This window comes from Erithacus rubecula, assembly GCF_903797595.1.
Source record: "Erithacus rubecula genome assembly, chromosome: 8".
Lineage (NCBI taxonomy): Eukaryota > Metazoa > Chordata > Aves > Passeriformes > Muscicapidae > Erithacus > Erithacus rubecula.
The window spans coordinates 31,883,874-31,902,123 of NC_136659.1; the positions used below are offsets into that span (position 1 = coordinate 31,883,874).

General features: G+C 43.2%; 1 protein-coding gene across 1 annotated transcript in view; it reads right to left on the reverse strand.

Moving 5' to 3' along the window:
* Nucleotides 1-10,943: 10,943 nt before the first annotated feature.
* Nucleotides 10,944-18,250, reverse strand: part of NXPH2 (neurexophilin 2) — a 33,397-nt gene continuing 26,090 nt past the window's right edge. Inside the window, exon 2 of the mRNA XM_079311663.1 lies at nucleotides 10,944-13,689. Coding sequence (XP_079167789.1) covers nucleotides 12,946-13,689 — 744 coding nt within the window. The 3' untranslated portion in view covers nucleotides 10,944-12,945. The remainder of the gene's footprint in view (nucleotides 13,690-18,250) is intronic.

Here is an 18,250-nt window from a genome sequence, read left to right on the forward strand (position 1 = left end):
GAGATTAAACATGCAGCTGCTGCCATTGCACACAAATAACTTTGCACTTAACACTGTGGTAGTGTGCTAACAGAGGAAATGCTATTAATTGCCACTTAAAAGTATCTTGAACAGTTTATTTTTCTGCAAACTACTTGGCAGTTTTCCACTAGAACACGGTTTTTGTTGTCAATTTTGAAGATTCCTTCTTTGTACTTAGAGACAGTTGGAAAAAATGCAAGGAGTGAAGTGATGCATTTCAGATGTGAGATGCAAAGGACTTGCATTTTCCCTTACAAGCACCAAGTAAAAAATCCCATCCCAGGCTCAGCTGAGAGAATTCTTGAGTGCTTTGGAATGACATTCCAGGGGGTGTCAATAAGTTATATTTTAAACGGTATGTGAAGTTGGTGCACTAAGTGTAAAATTGGGCTTCTCACAAGTCAAGTAGAAAGAACAGAAACAAGCTTGTGATTTTGAGACTCGGGAAGAAAAAACAACTTTGCAGAGTTTGCATGGCCTTGGCTTACAGAGAGAGTAGCAGGAGTGTTGTGAGCTCTTGGTTTGTGTTCTGAAGGAGCCTCAGAGCTGCAGCAACACCTGGTGAGCATCATCCTGTCAGGCAGGCAGCAAGGCCTCCTTTGAAAATGTTACCTGACACCAACATTTTTGTCTTGCATTCTTAGCAGGGTTTGGAGCATAACAATATTTTCGTGCAGGTGCTGTGTTTCAATCAAGGGTAGGTGTATAATGAGTGGGAATCTCTGCTTTGCCCAACTTATGCATGTTTCATGCGTTGGCAGTGATAGTCATGCAGAAAATAAATTATACCATGTCAGACTTGGTGCTGCTGATCAGAATGGAGGCAACTGGTGCTGCATTTTAAGCAGTTACAGTTCTTGACTTCCCACGTTTCTCCCTGCACAGTTGACTGAGCCATTTGGGTTAAAAAGGTAAATTTTGAAGAGTATGCAAAAACATTCTAATAGGATGAAATCTTAAAGCATGGAAGCTCTAACTCCAGGCTGACCTATTTTAACCTTAATTGCCACATAAACTATTTATATTTTGCATTTTTAGGTTGGTGACTTTTCTGTAAGCTTTGAAATTAATTTTATGTATTATGTACACAATTTTCTAACTCAGCTGTGTTTGTTGAGTCCTGAAACTTTAAAACAAACCACTTGTACCACTTGTACCACTTGTACACATGCTGAAATGTACAACTAAAATGTTTGCCTCTAGTAAAGATTTAATCTTGCCTCTGGTACTTGTGCTATCCTCAGTTTAAGAGCTGTGGTGGTCTTTGTAAAACCCACACCACATTTTTTATTTATTCTCCATTTTTAAATTTTTAAATGGAGAATAAAATGTCAATTACATGGTGGATCTTGTCCCTGTCACCTGTTGCAGATGGATGCCCTTGTCACACACACACAAGGGACTTCTTACACTACCCAGCCCTCATTCCTCCCCCAGCAGGACTGGGGGTTATTGTGCTGCATCAAGAGTTTGGACCAACTCAACTCAATGAGGAGAATTACTGCAGGACCACAAAAAGAGGGACATAAAATATTTGCCTATTTATTGGCTGTTCTGGTCACGATAAATTTGAGGTGTGGGTGTGTAGCAGGGTGGTTGTTTTTTGACTGCAGTTTTTTCTTATTGCCTTGCTGTTAACCTCTTCTGGGTTTTTTGAATGTGTGCTGGCACCTCTCAAATAATGAAAATAAATACAAAATACCTAGAGCACCTACAAATGCTTAATAGTGAAATTTGAGCAAGTTCAATTTTGCTGATTTAAAGAAATGGAGATGCAAATTTCCTTCTGACAGTCCCTTCTAGCAAAAAATGTGGGGTGTCAGATGTGGTTAATCTCAGAACAAAGTATAAAAGGGGTTAAATTGTGTACTAGATTAGGAAAATACTCACTATTTTACCAGTAGTGTTAGAATAGCAGACATCTACTTCTGACAAGCTGACAGACCAGAGAATTGAAACTTAATGAATCTTAATGCTTTCTGTCATGTACTTCAATTTTCTCAAATTATTTCTCCAATTAGTTCTAGTCTTTGTGAAGGAATGATTAATGATAATTAATACATTCTTATAATTTGCATATTCAATCTCCAGTGTTTCTAAAAAAAATACAGATTTGTGTATGTGGGCGAGGCTGGTTTGTCTGTTATTTCTTTGGAGTGCTGGGATTTTTCACATTTCCAGCTTTGCATTTCCAGTTGAACAGAGAATAAGATGGATGCATTAGGGAGTTTAATATGCTCTTTCCACATAAATAATTTGGGCATAACCCAGGTCTTCAATCTTTCCTGTAAAGATGTTTTTTTCTCTAGAGAGTGTAGGGGTACAGAGTTACTGTCAGGAGCTCAAATCATCCTGTATCAGCTTTGGGAAACATTTACAGCTGCAATTTGGCAAAACTGGGTAAATCCTGGAGGGCATCTGCTCTTCAGAGGTTGGTTTGGTTTGTTTATTTCATTTTAATTTTAGACTCCTTTATGTTGTCATTAATTTTTTTTTCTACCCCTGACACGTGCACATGGAGGGATTTATCCAGATAAATAATCATAAGAATTTTGTGTTTAAAATCAATAGCATAAGATTTTGAAAGTCAATATTTTTTTTTTTTTGTCTGTGTAGGAGCTCAGGCTTTCCCTGCTGCTCTGCAGGTATCCAACCTTTGACTCATTAAAACAAACCCCAAACCTGCCCCAGCTCTGGGAGCCTGCAAGAGTGGAGGGCTCTGTATGTCTGAAATTAGCATCTCTTTGGGTAACTCTGGAAATCCTTTTTCTTTAGATGCACTTTATCAGAGAAGTGGAGTGTTGGCAGTTTCAGCTATTTTTTAAACCAATAAATACTTCATTCTAGTTGTTTTGCCACCCAGTTAAATATGTGGTGTTTACAGGGGCAGTGTGCCCCAGTTAGATTCACCTCTGAATATTCTCTACAAATTGTAATTGAAGTACTTAAGCAGAGTACAAAAACTGGCTTTATGGAAGAATTACCCTGAAAAAAATTAGTATATGTGTTTGAATGTGTTGATTTGGTAACCAAGGCACACACTCAGCAGGAGGCTGCAGTTTTCCAATAAGATATTGGAATATTCTGGGCATTTACAAAAAGAAGCAGAGGTAAAAAATGCAGGTATTTTATGCCTTTAAAGAGGAAAGGTTCGAAGGACCAGTTTATTTTGTTTTGTTTTTAATAATCAGCTGTTGAGGGTGCTTTATGTGGCATAAAACTAAGAGCACTTTGAAGCTGGGCCCACTTTGTGTAATGAATACTCACATCTACACTCTTGGTCATAGTCATACCATGAACAGTTGTATTTACTTTGTCAGTGCTGTCAAAAGAATCTATAATCTTGTTGCTTGTTTGCAGAGAGCAAACTAAACATTTGTTCCTGATTCCCCTGGATAACAATGTGTAGAGGAAGGTGCTATTGCACTGAGATTGTCTTTAACAATAAACCTGGTTTGTGTTTTTGCACGAATGACAAAGATAGAAAGTAATTTTTTCTGGCATGAATATTTTTCTTCATTCTTTAGAAGCAAGAAGGGAACCTAGGGCTGCTCAGCAACGTTCAGTGCCACTGGGACAGCATCAGTAATAAAAATAAGCTTTATTTAGCTGTATGTAGAGATTCTTACCACAGAACCAGGTGAGGATTCTGCTCCTGCAGCTCCCCAGGGTTTGAAGAGCTGGGAGGGAAGTGCAGCCCTGGAGGGAGGCTGGGTGGAGCTGAGGCACCACTGCTCAGCTGCCCTCGGCTGATGCTCCTGTATGGGGCTGTCTAAAGCTCTTTATTCAGCAAGTTTGGCTTAACAGTGCAGCTGGGGGTGAAGAGCCCTCAGCAGTGCCCTCCACCAGGGCAGCAGGAGCAGCCAGAGGAACAATGGGGCAACTGCACTTTGCTTAGGCTGTGATTTTTTTTCTCTTACATCTTTGTCAAATATTCAGGATAGAAGATTCATCAAATAATCAATAAGCAGAGGGTGATGAGTGCTTTTATTTCCAGTGAATTGGGACTGGAAGGACTTGGTGTCCCTTTCCCATGGTGGGCCAAGTATTCTTCCCATTTGCAACTTGCAGAGTTTATTTTGTCCCCCTCTCCTGGGTATCAGGGAGTAGGTGAAGGGAAATGACAGTGAGGGGCTCAGTGCTGTGAGTGCTGGGCTCAGCACCCTGTTCCAGAGTGGGTGGGGGCAGAGCTGCTCTTGGCAAGAACTGCAGACATGGTTGGGAAGGGAAGAATCTTTCTTTGGTCCTTGGCCCCAGAGCTGTGTGCTGATATCCTGTGTGTCCTCCTGCAGCCTGGAACAGGAATTTGAACAGACACGTGGAAGAGCCTGGTGTGATGGTGGTGCAGTTTGTTTTGTGAAAATGTTGGTTTAGCAGAACATTGCCCTCAGTGCAGAAATGCCTTAGCCAAATGCACGTGCACGTCGTGAGCTTTAATGAGCTTTGGTATCCTGCAGTAGATTAGAATGTCAGTCATATTCTCCAATTCCAGAGTCTCCTCCAATCCCTGGGGAAGGTGCACGTGTCTTATGGTGCTTTTGTCCCACCAATAAAACAACCCTCTAGCAGGGAACCTGTGCAGACCATACAGCAAGATGTCAAATTAATTGCACCGAAATAATGAGTTAGCACCAAATGCTAATTAAATATTGATGGAAGTCATACTTTCAATTATCTTCATTATGGCACAATGTTTTATGTAGACATGAAGTGCTGGGAATGTGGGCATATATTATCATTAATCTTGTCATATAAAAATATTAGTAATTTCTCAAAAATTCACTGTAAATGTGCTGAAGTATGTTTGGTATCTTTTTGAGGGAGTAAAGTTTGTGTTCACTCCTTTTCCTTTTTGAAGGAGCAGGGGTGGAAGGGCCAGCCTTGAGCTCAGGGAGCTGCAGGAAAGCACAGCAGATCCAGAGTGACACAGGAGATGGGGCTGGTGAGTGAGATAGGACCCAGGGTGTTCTGCTTTTGGGAGAATGGGATGGGCAGGAGCCACTCCCCTCCTCTGCATTAGCACTGGGGAAAAGGCCATTAAGCCTAAGAAATTAGAGGATTTTTTAAAAGATAAGGACTTTGTTAGTAAAAAAACAAAAGTTCAGGACTATCTAGACTAAAGATAATTAAATGGTGAGTCCCAGGAAGAATCCTATCCCAAAACAGTTTATATACAGTTGCCTTTGTGGAGGATGGACAGAACTAACCATGTAATTCACAGATGAAACAGGTACTATACTGTGCAGTCTTCTTCCTCTCAAGTCCCTTTGGGCTTCTCTAGAAAAAGAAAAAAAAAATCCAAGATCTCCAAAGCCTTCCTGGAAAATGCTGTCCTAGGAACTATTTTTATTTGAAATGTAATTTCTTTTTCGTCAATAAATAGAAGGTATTAACTGAGGAGAAAATTAATCCTTCCTGCAGACTTTGAGAAAGGGAGAAGTTTGTACAGGAGTGCCTTGGTGGACCTTCTTTTTCAAGCTGCACTGGAAAAGAGATTTTCCTGTTGCAGAAGAAAAAAAAACCAAAAACAAACCCAAAAAAACTGGTTTTGTGCCTCTTGGCCATAATTGGCAACTTTTGCAGGAGGTGAGCTGAAGGATGCTCATAGCAATGACTGCAGATGTGCCAGTGTGTCTGAGTCTCCGTGTGGTGAATGGACAACAAAAAATTCTGTCCCAGGAGTGTGAATGTTCTTTGTCACTTCTGAGAGCACTGAAGGGTTAAGAGTGGAGACAGGTGGGAGACCACAATTAGGGAGGAGGGTGAAAAGCTTTTTATTGCAGTGGGTGCAGCCTTAGTGCCATTGTCTAAATGTGCAAATTGTTCCTGAAGATAACTCTGAGATTATTCACCCTGGAATCTCTGTGAGTCCAGGGAGAGGCATTTCCAAATTACCTGTGGTGAAGTGTGGCAGAGCAAAAGGAGCACTTGAGCTGAAGAGCAGATAATGCCCAGCAGAGCAGAATTGCAGCAGCAGCTGCTGAGGAGGTAATTCTGTGCTCATAATGATTCCAACTTCTCTCAAAAACTATCACTTTGCAAGTATCCCTCATCTGAAGTGCAGAGCTTCCCCAGACCATCAGAGTAGAATCTCTCCACATCCTGAGCATGTGAAATTAATGACTGAATATTATGCTGAGAGCCATTTAATTAAAAACACTTTCATTAATAATGCAGCTGGAGAGTGTATGTGTGTTATGTAATTAAAGATAGTACATCAGTAAATGATACTATGCAAAACCAATTCAAAAAATTCAAATGAGTTGGTGTAGCATAAGGAACTTAATTCAAGTGGGAATAAAGTCAGTGTGAAACAAGCTCAGAGTTTTTTCCTGGAAGCTGCAATTCATCTGCTTCTGGCAACACAATTCAATACTCATATTTTAAATAAGGGGCTGTGCTTGGGGAGAGAAAATAGATTTCTGTCTCCCCTCTTTTCATATATTTGATATAAATATAAGTATCCCTTAGTGTCTGGACACCGATGAGCCTGGCTGGCCTCGAGGATCTGGGCAGCCTCACCCCATTCATCTGTGCTGCTGTTCTTGCTTGGAGCAGTCAGGTTGTGCTGGCTGTGACAAAAGACTGTAGGCTTGGTATTTGTAGTGTTTTTACTTTAAAGCCAAGTGATGGAAGTGGAAGAGAGAGGTTGTTCCCTCGGGGCAGATCAATCTCCCTGTGTGGCACTGCCTTCAAGCAGCTGGGGTGAGCAGGCATCTTGTTTTCCCCGGGTGCTTTGGCTAATCCAAATCTTCCCCGATTGAAGTCAGAACTGCCTCACTTAAATATATCTGACATGAGAAGTGGATTGGAATTAAGTAGCTCTAAGTACTGTATAAAAAATAGGCTTGCTTATCATCTTCAATATGGCAAGTTGAAATAGTTTTTAATCCTTTAGTTTACCTGCTCAGAAATCTGTGTTAAATATTCTGTGCTCCCAGGTTAGCAGTGCTCAGCATCACCTGCTTCACTCTTCCACCATCTCTTCTTTTAAGGAGTACTGCTGGCTTAGAAGGGGCTGACAGCTCCTCTCAGAGCAGTTCTCCTCCTAAGCCAGAACATGTTCTCCTGTCCAAGTTAAATGAACTTGATGTGTTTTGAAAACCTGAACTGATTTTTTATTTATTTATTTATTTATTTATTCTCAGGAATAGCTCAGTGTGAGTTGAATTTCATCAGGGGCTTTTGAGATGTGGGTGAGAGTGTAAGTGCTCTCCACCCATCTAAACCCTCATAATTGGGATGTTTCTGTCATTTATCATTTATCATTTCAGTCATGGGATGGTTTGGGTTGGAAGGAACCTTCAAGGTTCTCTGCCATGGGCACAGACACCTTCCCAGGCCAGGCTGCTCCAAGCAGGATCTCTAGCACAGAAGATGTCAAGTCTTGTTCCTGGGAAGCAACGATAGAAGTTCAAAGCAAAGCTTTGATAGCTTTAGGTAGGGGTGGGGTTTTTGACCATTTTAAACTTTAGGGCTACTTCAAATAACCTCTAACTCTGGTTTCACTATTCTCTTTGCAGGCAATTTGGAGCCAATTATAATGTATCACCTTTCAGGAAGATCACCAGCTTATTTGGAGCTTCTTAAGATAAGGTAGCCAAGGATTAATTGGCTTGTAATGATGAAAGAGCCACACACTGTCTGGGAATGAGCCAAGAGAACAACGAAATGGGATTTGCATCCGAGGGGGCTGAAATGTAGAGCTGCCAAGGGCAGATGAGCAGGGGGAGGACTGAATGTGAGGTGCTGGTCTGGGGTCAGGCTGCCAAAACTGCTGCCTTGTTTTCCAAGGATGGTTAGGGTGAGAGGCAAGGAGAGCCCTGTGTGTCTGGGGAGGGGTCCAGGGGCTCCTCTGTCCTGGCTGTGCTCAGCTCCTGCCATCAGACCATGTCCTGTGCTGCCCTGCCCTGCCCCATGGCCCAGCTCAGGGGGGAGTTCAGGTCTGGCCTCCTGACAAGCCAAAACACACCAGAGTCTCCCCATCTGCCCCACATGTGCTTCCCACATCCCTCCTTTCCTGGCAGCTGGGAAAGGTGTTGAGCTTTGGGCTTGCTCATCACCTCTGGACCCTGGTGTAGCTCAGCTTCTCGTGCTGGGTGAGGAATCACAGAGCATTCTGAGCTGGAAGTGAGCCAGAGGATCTCTGGGTCCAGCCCTAAGTGGATGGTGCATGTGGGGTCTAACCCACAGCCTTGGTGCTATCACCACTGTGCCTGACCAGCTCAGCTGATCTCAGTGTGCATTTTCCATAAAATGAAGAAAATACATTAAAAAGTCCCTGAAGCACTGGAGATTTTTTCCCTCTGCAGAGAGCAGTGCAAGTATTTGACCTGGTTGGCTGTTCCATTACTGTTGAATAGGAAATTTCTTCTGGAGTCTATTTTAGAGCCTCACCATTGTTAATGCAGGTAGGATTTTTTCTTCCCCAACTAAACTGTTTTCCCATGACTGTGATTGCTTTTTAATTGGGCTGCAGCTGGTGCTGGATTTGTGCTGAGTTGGAGACTGAATTGCATATTTGGAAAAAGCTTTTCTTTTTGTGGGTTTTTTTTTTTCCTCCTTTTAAAATTCAGTCAGGATGGCTGGGATCTTGTTTGAGAGTACCAGCAGCTCTGGCCTTGCTTCTGGCTGACACCCCCCAGTATTTGGGGCTGGAGAGCTGTGCCATGGGGTTGGTGCAGCAGCCTCAGCTGTGTCCTGGGGACTGTTCAGTTCTCCTGGCTGCAGATCTGAACAGATCTTGCAGCCCCAAGCTCAACATTCCCAAGGGAGCATGGTTTGACATCAACTAGGATATTTCATGATAATTCAACTCCTCTCCTGTAAATCCACTTGGTTTGTTAGTTCCAAAACAAAGGGTGCTGCTCCTGATGGACACGTGCAGGAGGAGCTCACGAGGGAGAGATGGGAATGGCTAAGTCTGGTTTTTCAAACCAGACACCCTACAGCTAAAAATCTACTTGATTGATGTGTGTTTCATTGAGCTACTTAGTGTAGTGCAGCTTGTTATTGTCTTTTTGACTGTGCAAATTTGAATAGAGACAGTGCTAATGACGAATCATTATTATACTATAAATAAAACATTATCCAGATTATGCTGGTCAACAGAGCATAAAACAAATAGCAAATTCTAATGTCCTTGAATTACAATTTAAAAAGAAAATCAGCACAGGATGCTGATCTGCACAGAACACCCTTGCTTGGTTGCTGTGAGAGTTTTTCCAGTTGCATCAGGATCATCCAGGGGTTTGTTCATTTGCCAGTAGTTGGTGCATTCACCCTAAAAAGCAAATGTGGAACCCCAGGGAGCTCATGGCACAGTCTCAGCTCTGCTGCTCTCTGCCCTGCTGGCCCCTGTGGCACAGCTGCTCCTTGTCAGGGCCTGGGCACTCATGGGGAGGCTGAAAACCCACAGCAGGATGTGACCACTGGTGAGGGCTACAGGGGATGAGAAATCTGGAGAGCCAGAGGACAAAATTCTTCAGGGAGAAAAGAAGAAAAACCCCAAATTGTTACTTCTTTAAGTTGGAATGATTTAAAAACCATAGATATGCATGGTCCTGCAGCTCTGCACAGAGTACTGGGTAAAAAAAAAAAGCAAAGGCTTTATCTGTTTGTCATGAATGAGCTTTTTATTGGAATTTTTTAATGGGTATCCATTGGGTGGGTAGAACAATAGGAAATGTATTTAGCAAGAAGTTTATATTCTTAATATGAACTCCCCAGGGAAATGGTCACAGCCCCAAACCTGCCAGGGTTCAGGAAGTGCTTCAGGCACAGGTGGGATTTTCGGGGTGTCCTGTGCAGGGCCAGGAGCTGGACTCAATCCCTGTGGGACCCTTCCACCTCAGGATATTCCATGATTCTTTTACATTGATATAAATGTGTGAAAAACTATCCTGGGGAGATTGGGGTTAAATAAAGGCTGTACATTAAAAACTTCTAGATTAAGTTGCTGTAGTCATAAATTGTCACTGCCCACTCAAGACACTTTTAAAAATGGTATCTAATCATTCGAGTTTTTGTTTCAAAATCCTTTGAGTAAGAGCCATAATAGTAAGAATTTGGCACTTGTCTGAAACAGTCACCTATTACACAGGAAAATGTTTTTAAAACCACGGCCTGTTCTGTGTGAAATAAAATCACATTTAGTTTTGTTTACATGGGCAGCATGACATCTGACCTAATCAATCCTGTCACCATTGCATTGTATTTTGCTCACCCTGCTGGGTGTAAATAATTTCTTCTTAATCAGAATTTGACTGCAATAAGAATGCAACTGCTTTATTTTTTTTTTCTTTTTTTTTGCTGTGATGTTTTCAAAATTGTTCTGAACATAAAACCAACCACCTGCTGTTAGGGATAGTTAAAGTGTTGTGGTTGGGAGAAGAGTGGTGGGGACTTGTTGGGTGTCACATCTCCCTCTGCTCCTGCTCCAGCTGCCTCCTTGTGCCAGGGCTGGATGGGAGGAGATTGGGGTGAGTTTCTTCCATAGTTTGTCTGAGTTTTCCCTGGAAACCTCAGCCTGGGAAGTGCCACAGCCAAGGAGGAGAACCCAGCTCCCCTTTTGATGAGGAACTGAACAAGGGCTGAACCAGCAGCAAGCTGCCCTCTCTCTCAAATGTTGACCAATTTAAACTTCCCTCTTCACTTTTAATGTATCTGGTGCAATTATTAAACAGTTAATGATTGTCTTCATCAAAACATGTGCTTCATTTCTCAAATATCATGGAATGCTGCTGAACCTACTCTGCCTGGGCTTGTGCACAGTTCACTACAGCACAAATTTACATATCTTCTACAAAAACAAATTCCAGGGCAAAAATGTTCAGTGAGATGTTGCTGTGCCTTCGTTTTACTTTGTGTCTTCATGCATGCAAAATTTAAAACCAAAAATCAAATAGGCCACAAGCAAGTGCCAGATTTAATAAACTCTGTTTATTTACATACAAATACATGTACACATATGTTCTGCATATGTACACATATTTAAGTGTATATACATACATGGTTTCCACATACTCTACAATAAATAGCATGTAGGGTTCTCTTTTAATTGCCTACAGTGCTGATTAAAAACACATGGCAATAAAATCATGGCTTACAGCTAAGTTACAAAAGCACCAACCACTGAACTCGTAGCAATAAATCCAAGCTCATGTACAGCTGGGGCAAGGACACAGAATACAAAGTAGACCAACTTGTAGGAATTGACAGGAATAGGCAAACTAAAAAACATCATTATAGACCAGGAGAGACTCTGTATGAAATAAGATGAAGAAAAACATTTAGATTATTGATCAAACTAAACCACATATTTAAATTTGTCACCTAGAGAGAAAAATCACCCAGTTACTTGTGTATTTTTAGCAGAGTAATTTTTTTGCGTGAGTCTTTACCAAGGAAATCAGAATTAATCTCATGAGTGAGTCCTTCTGAGCTGCCATAGTCACTTGTCTGTGAGCACATCACCAACAGTATTTCAATAGTGCTTTATTTAAGCTGTGTTTAACTTTGTGAACCCTGCATGCCAGTCTGATTGCAGGCAGTCAGCACTTCCTCAGCCAGCCCCTTCCACAGGAGCTGAGACATGGAATTGTCACCAAGGAGCAGGAGAGCAAATGGGCAGCAGCAGCAGCAGATCAATGCCCAGTGACAGCACAGGGCATGATGCTGGAACCTGTCTGTGGGACAAGCACAGCTGGAGCCTCCCTGGCCACAGCTGCAGAGCAGGGAGCTGGCTCTGCACCAGGGGAAAGAAAGCCTGGATGAGTATCTGCATGAACAGTTTCAAACCTGCTTTATGAGGTGAAGGTGCATAGATTTTTGTTGTTCTCTCTTGGTCATGGCTGATATTTTGACTTAAGGTGTGCAGTGCTATAGGAACAACTGGTGCCAAGAAGGAGAAAGCTGCTTGTTCAGGTATCATCCTTGTGCTGTTTTCCTTGCTGCACTTTAATGCTCAGGGGCTGGATAGCAAAATAATTGCTTCCTTGGCCTGGAAGCCAATCCCTGTTACAGTTCAGACTTCAGAGAATCACAGAATGGTTTGGGCTGGAACAAATCTTAAAGATCATCCAGTTCCAACCCCCTCTGCCATGGGCAGGGGCACTTTCCACAAGACCAGGTTGACTTAAACAGAGATTATCTTTTTCCCAGGTATTTCTAGATTCTCTGTTGCTGCAAAACTAATACCAGGGTGTGCTTGCGTGAATGTGTGAGAGGAATCAAAGCCAGTGGTGGGCACAGGAGGAAGGAATGTACAGCACACGTGCACACCTGTGGGGTCTAATAAACTAAAGCTCATCAAGGTCTACTTACATCATTGCATATCCATGGGTAGGAAGTCTGAAGGAAGAACTACTCACTCTTCACTTCATTGAACACCTACAGCTACTACAACTCATAAAAATGCAGATTTCTTTCCTTTTTTTTCAAAGAATTAGCACTTGCTCTTAGTATTTGGATTTGACTACTTGAACCCTCTGTGTAACATTCTTTATGAAATCAGTGGGAGAGCTGTTTATTTGAAGTCTGAACAGCTTCAAGGCTGCTTCATCACTTGTTTTTTTCTATTGTCACCTTAAGTTCCCAATGAGAAATAGAACCTGCTAAGTGCTGTCCAATTCAAGTAAAAGACAACATCTCTGTCATGGGGTTGTTTTAAAAAGTGATTTTTAAGATCAATGTTCATTACAGAAATAACTTAGTTTGATTTTTGTCACTGCCTGGCAGTTCCCTTACGAATGATGAGAGAGCTAAAAATGCAACGGCCTCAAATGAAAACGACTGTTCCATAAACAGCTGGATTAGTTACAATACAGCACGAACACAGCTACAGTTTTTAGAGACTTTTTAACCTGATAGGAAAGCATATTCTTCTCCAAAGGTGAAGGGGGATGGTTTGTGAGTGGTGCTGGCTCAGCCGGAGGACAGGTAGGGCGTCTCGCTGTGGTAGTTGTAGTCGGGACAGACCTTCTGCACCAGCTTGTAATCGACGCTGTAGAAAGCGATGTAGATGCAGATGACTTTGAAGGGTTTGGAACACAGCCAGGACACGTGGCTCTGGGTCTGCTCTTGGTAGCAGATCTTGGAAGGGTCAAAGTTGCACAAGGCAGTTTTTTTAGCGCGGTCTGTTTTCTCGTACTCGATGCGGCAGTTGAAGGATTTGGACTCCTTGGTCTCCAGCGTGGACTGTGGGGATGGTTCAAACTCCACCACTTTGGAAGGCGGCACCAGGCTGACAGAAACGTTCCCCAGGCCCGTGGAGTTGTGTCGGAAATAAACGCTGAAGGTTCCGTTGCCGTGATCGACGATTTTCCCCGTGATCAGCAGGTTCAGCTTTACAGTTTTGATGTTGGAGTGGAAGTCGCCCCATCCAAACATTTTCTTGAATTTCCCAGTTTTTACTATAGGTCTGCGTTTAGTTCGTGCCAGAGATTCCTGCACCTCCGTGATGTTGGACAACCAATCCCAAAAGTTTTCTATGCTGTCCGAGTAGGACACCTGGCCGTGTTTCAGCACTGGGGATGGCTTAACAAAGAGGCGTAAGGGGTTGATGATCCTGGAATGGACCACGTTGTCCACCAGTGTCTCTGCAGCATCCTTGTCTTCCCAGTCCAGCACATCCGCAGCCTGCACGACCCGCCCGGTGTCACAGAACACCTGCCCCAAACAGAAAGGGAGAGCAGTGTCAAGGGTGGACATCTAACAGCCAAGACACAGAAGGAGCCATTAATATTTGTTTTTATACCCACGGGGTCTGAATCAGTCACTTGGATCACTGTAATGAGTAATTTCCACTGCCCTATGAAAGTTCAAGGATTTTACTCAAAATAGCTTATGGAAGATGCAGAAATCTCACTGGAGCCATCCACGGGGACAAATGGCTGAACCTCTGGACAGGCTGATGGCTGTGATGGGCAAGAGCAGGCAGGTGCCCCATGCTCACAGATTTGTTAGATGAATCCCTGACTGAGGAAAATGAAGTGGCCCTCTGCTGAAAGATGGAGTGAAATAGAACAGCACAACACAGATTTTCCACTCCCTTCCTTTTTCTCCCCACCACCTTCCAGCTGGTTTAGGCTTAAAATCCTGTTCTGTTGGTGTAATTGTCTCCTAAACCATTCATTGTACATTTGTCTTTTCTGGTGTTGCTTTTTCCATTTGGTCCAAACTTAGTCTGCATGCTTGTGCCCTTAGTTTGACACACTGAACGTGGCCCTATTTTGGTGTGCTGGTTCCAGCTGCTCAGCTGCCTGTGCTTAGCAAGGCTCAGCCTTCCAGAAGTGCTGAGCCACACAGCACAGCTCAGTTCTAAGATCCATGACAAGGCCAAGCTGAGTCTGCAATCAGAAAGAAGAACATCAAACACACAGGCCTCAGTAAAACCCCCAACTCAATGCAGACACACATTTCCCAGGTGTGTTCCTCCTGTTCTCTCTGGCAGACAAGTCCTGTTGGAAATGCAGAACCTGAGTGATCCAGAGGTCAGAAGCAAGATCTGTGTTTCAACAGGATAGAAATGCCTCATCGCCCTCACAGTAAAGAATTTCTTCCTAATAACCAATCAAAACCTGTCCTCCTTCAGCTTAAGGCCATTCCACTTGTCCCATCACTTATTTTTCACTAGAAATAAATCCATGGCTGGGTGGAAATGCAGTGGGCCAGGTGTGTCTCTGCAGAAATACCTTTTTTCCTTCTTCAGATTAAAATCAGGGGAAGAAAAGACAACAGTAATCACTCTCAGCCCGAGACCTTGGGTGTCAACTTTCTGCCTCTACCTTATATTTTTTTATGGCTGAGCTATGAACCCGGGGAAATAGGAGATTCTAATGGAAACAGTGACAGATGCTGATCTGTACCAGCCCAAATAGCACTGTCATAATGATGCTGGGGGAAACATCACTTCTGCTGTGATGGAAAGTTCCTGGTGAAGCTCTGTCATGTTTATGGGTGGCTCTGCAGCCACTCTTCAGCCTGTCACCAGCCCAGGATCAGCTGGGTGCTGATGAGAACGCTGGCCACCCCCACTGCCAGGGAAATCACTGCCCTGCTGCAGAGAGGTGACTCTGCTCACATGAAGCAGGCAGTGCTGCACACATTCACCCATCCCAAATGGCACCTGAGGCCTTCAGAAGCACAAAAAAGAGGCTTTTCTGCTGCATTTCTAGATTACAGCTGGGCCCAGGGGCCTGCAAGAGCTGGAATACCAGAAAGTTTCCTCATTTGCATAGCTAAATGAAATGCTGTTTAAAATGCTAATGACCACTCAAACCATGGGCACCTACAGCTGGCACTGCTGTTAGTAACTGAGTCAGAGGCAGAAGTGGTTGGATATTTTAAGGTGAAATGTATGGAAAGGAAGGTGTTTAATTCACAGGGACTCTGGTTTGCTGGTGTCTGCACCCAGCTCTGACTGTCCTCTGGCAAGGGCACAGAACACTCCAATATCCTTCAGGGCTCCCTGTGCTCTGCAGGGCTCATTGCAATCCTGCAATGGCTCTCTGGCTTTTCTCCCCTCTCCTTTATGAGGAGATGCAGAGGACACTGAGCCATGTGCTCAGTGTATGTCTCTTCTGGGGGCTCTCACACCAGATGAGATGGCAGTGCTGCTTTCCCAGGGGCGCCCTGCTGAAGGCTCTGAGAGGGAAAGAAGAAATATGTGGGTATAGGGCTGGGGGTGGCTGAAGGGTGGGAAACATTAACACGTGCTAAAGCCAGGCAGCTTTGCCACATCAATAACGTGTCAGGGCACAAGGATTTCAAGACCATGATGGTGAAATCACAGAATTGCACCTTGCTAGACCAATGTTACTTTTATTTATGTATGTGTTACACCAAATGACGTTTACTCATGGGATAATGAAACACACCCCTGAAGCTAAAGTGACCTGGGCTATTTCATGTGGCAACAAAACAGCTTTCATAACACAGGGATGTGAAATCATTGATAAATTGAATTATAAGGATGTAATACTCTGTTTAAGGCCCAGACAGCAATCCCTAGGCACTGCACAAAGCCATACCTTACATTTCGCTTGAGTTGTTTTTTTTTTCCTCTTTTTTGAAGCATTTTGCAAGGCTGTGGGATTCTCCAGTCTAGCACAGCCTTAATTCCTGACTCTGCTCCATCCTAGTGCTGACTTGTTCCGCTGATTTCCTTACAGGGGTGAGGTTAGGAGCTCTGTCAGCTCAGAGGGCAGCAGGGAAGGGACCTTGTGGCAGTATATTGGTTGTGTTTTGCAAATGTTCAGTAAAAAAGGTGCTTAACAAAGAACTGCTTGGTTCTGCTCAGCGCCCACTGCAGCAGCAGGAATGAGGGGACACTGCTCAGAGATGTGAATAATGTTTGTGCTTTTGTAATGTAAAACCTTTGTGGCACACAGATTTTTTCCTGTTTTGAGTAAAGCTTTCTGCAATATAAGAGAACCCAACTCTAACACTCAGTTTTCCCAAGCCCTTCCCTCACTGGCTGCATTTTGCTGTTAGTGAGGAAGGGCCCATGGCTTTGTTCAGCTGTTTATTCACATTGCTTAGCAATTTCCTGGCAATAAAAAAAATCTGTATTAAAAGAATGCAGCACATGCTAGAAAAAAATTACTTCCTCAGCATCTTTCCATTTCACTATAATACATTGCTATAGTGAAAAATATTGCTGGTAGGGTATTTGAAAAATACCAGCTTAGGGAAGTTAGTGTATCCATTTAAACAGATGGCTATTGCTGGAGTTCTCCTCCGCTGCACCAGTGTTTTCCCATTCCCTCCAAACCATCAATTTCCAAACAGAAATCACCTAATCTTTTTCCATATTACAGAGGCTGTAAAGTGGCAGCCAGTTACCCTAAAATTTCCATTAGCCTGTAGATATTTTCCAGTAAGAAACACAATCTTGGTCCCATCCACAGTGCATCTTGCTGTTTTCTTTCACTGCATAAACGATGAGAACAGCTCAAATCAGTGTGATGTGGTTTATATTTGTGCAGTTATAAACTTCAAACCTTTGGTTCTTCCTGTGCCCTCCTCTAAAAGATGGTGATTGCTCTTCAAAATCTCCCCCTTCCATGCACGATCCTGACCATGGCAGAGCAGCACAGGGTTAAATAACATTCCCTGTGAGCTATTTTTGAGAAATGAGCTGACACTGATGAGACACTGGTATCAGGAAATGCTCTATTCTCTCTATTTGCCCAATTTTGGGTTCATTTGGAACTCACTCCCGTGCCTTTCTCTGTGGGCAAGGCACTAAATAAAAGCAGGTGTCCCCATGCAAGAGTTAATAGTTCTGGTGCTTTGGGAATTTTATCCAGGTTAGTCATCAATCACCAGTAATCATTCCTTTAGCTTCATCCCTGCCAGGAATCATTTAAAAACTCTCAGCAATTAGCTGAAATGAATTGGTCTGTTGGAATAAACAGCTCTGAAGCACCATTCTGCTGCTCACTGGGAGCTTTTCATCCCACTGCTGGAGAGGAGGGGTACCACCACTGCTCTTGCCCCCCCAGTTTCACCAGTGAAAAACTCATACTGGGGGGAGGATTGCAGTGATCTCCTCACTCTCTGCTGCTTCCATGCCCACGTGTCCCATGGTGTCCACTCGTGTCCCCTCTGCAGCAGCACAGACACCTCCCTGGGCTCCCTGTGCTGATTTTGGAGCCTCAGGCCATGAGACAACGTGGCCCCAGTGAGTGGCTGCACAAAAGCCCCAGTTTGAAAGGGGGTGTGTGGTGGGGAAGAGAAATAACTCTGCTTTATTGGTTTGAAAATTCAGTGATTTCAACACATTTATCAAATTTTAAATAATTTATGTCTTGACAGAGCTTATCAATTTTGCAAAGCACACACATTAACCAGATACAATGATCTCATATTAGCTTTTTCAGCATCTTACACTGGAGCCCAGAAATATTAATAAAAACTCAGCCCATCATCAATTAAATGGAAAAAACCATAAAACTGTGTTCCATTATAGTCTTTTAGTCTTTTTTCCCCCCCAAGAAAATGATGACGGGCTCTAATAATTCATCACAACAAGCTGAGCTTGAACTTTACTGATTATTAATTTTTTTTTTTCAAAGACAGAGGCTGTGGAGGGTTTTATGGCTGCAGATGTGACTGCTGTCAGGAACGCTGCGAGGAATTTGGGAGTTAAGCAACATCTTTCAGCAGGACTGTAGAAGAGTGTTCCATCCAGTCACAGCCTTATTTATCAGGATGCTGTGGAGCT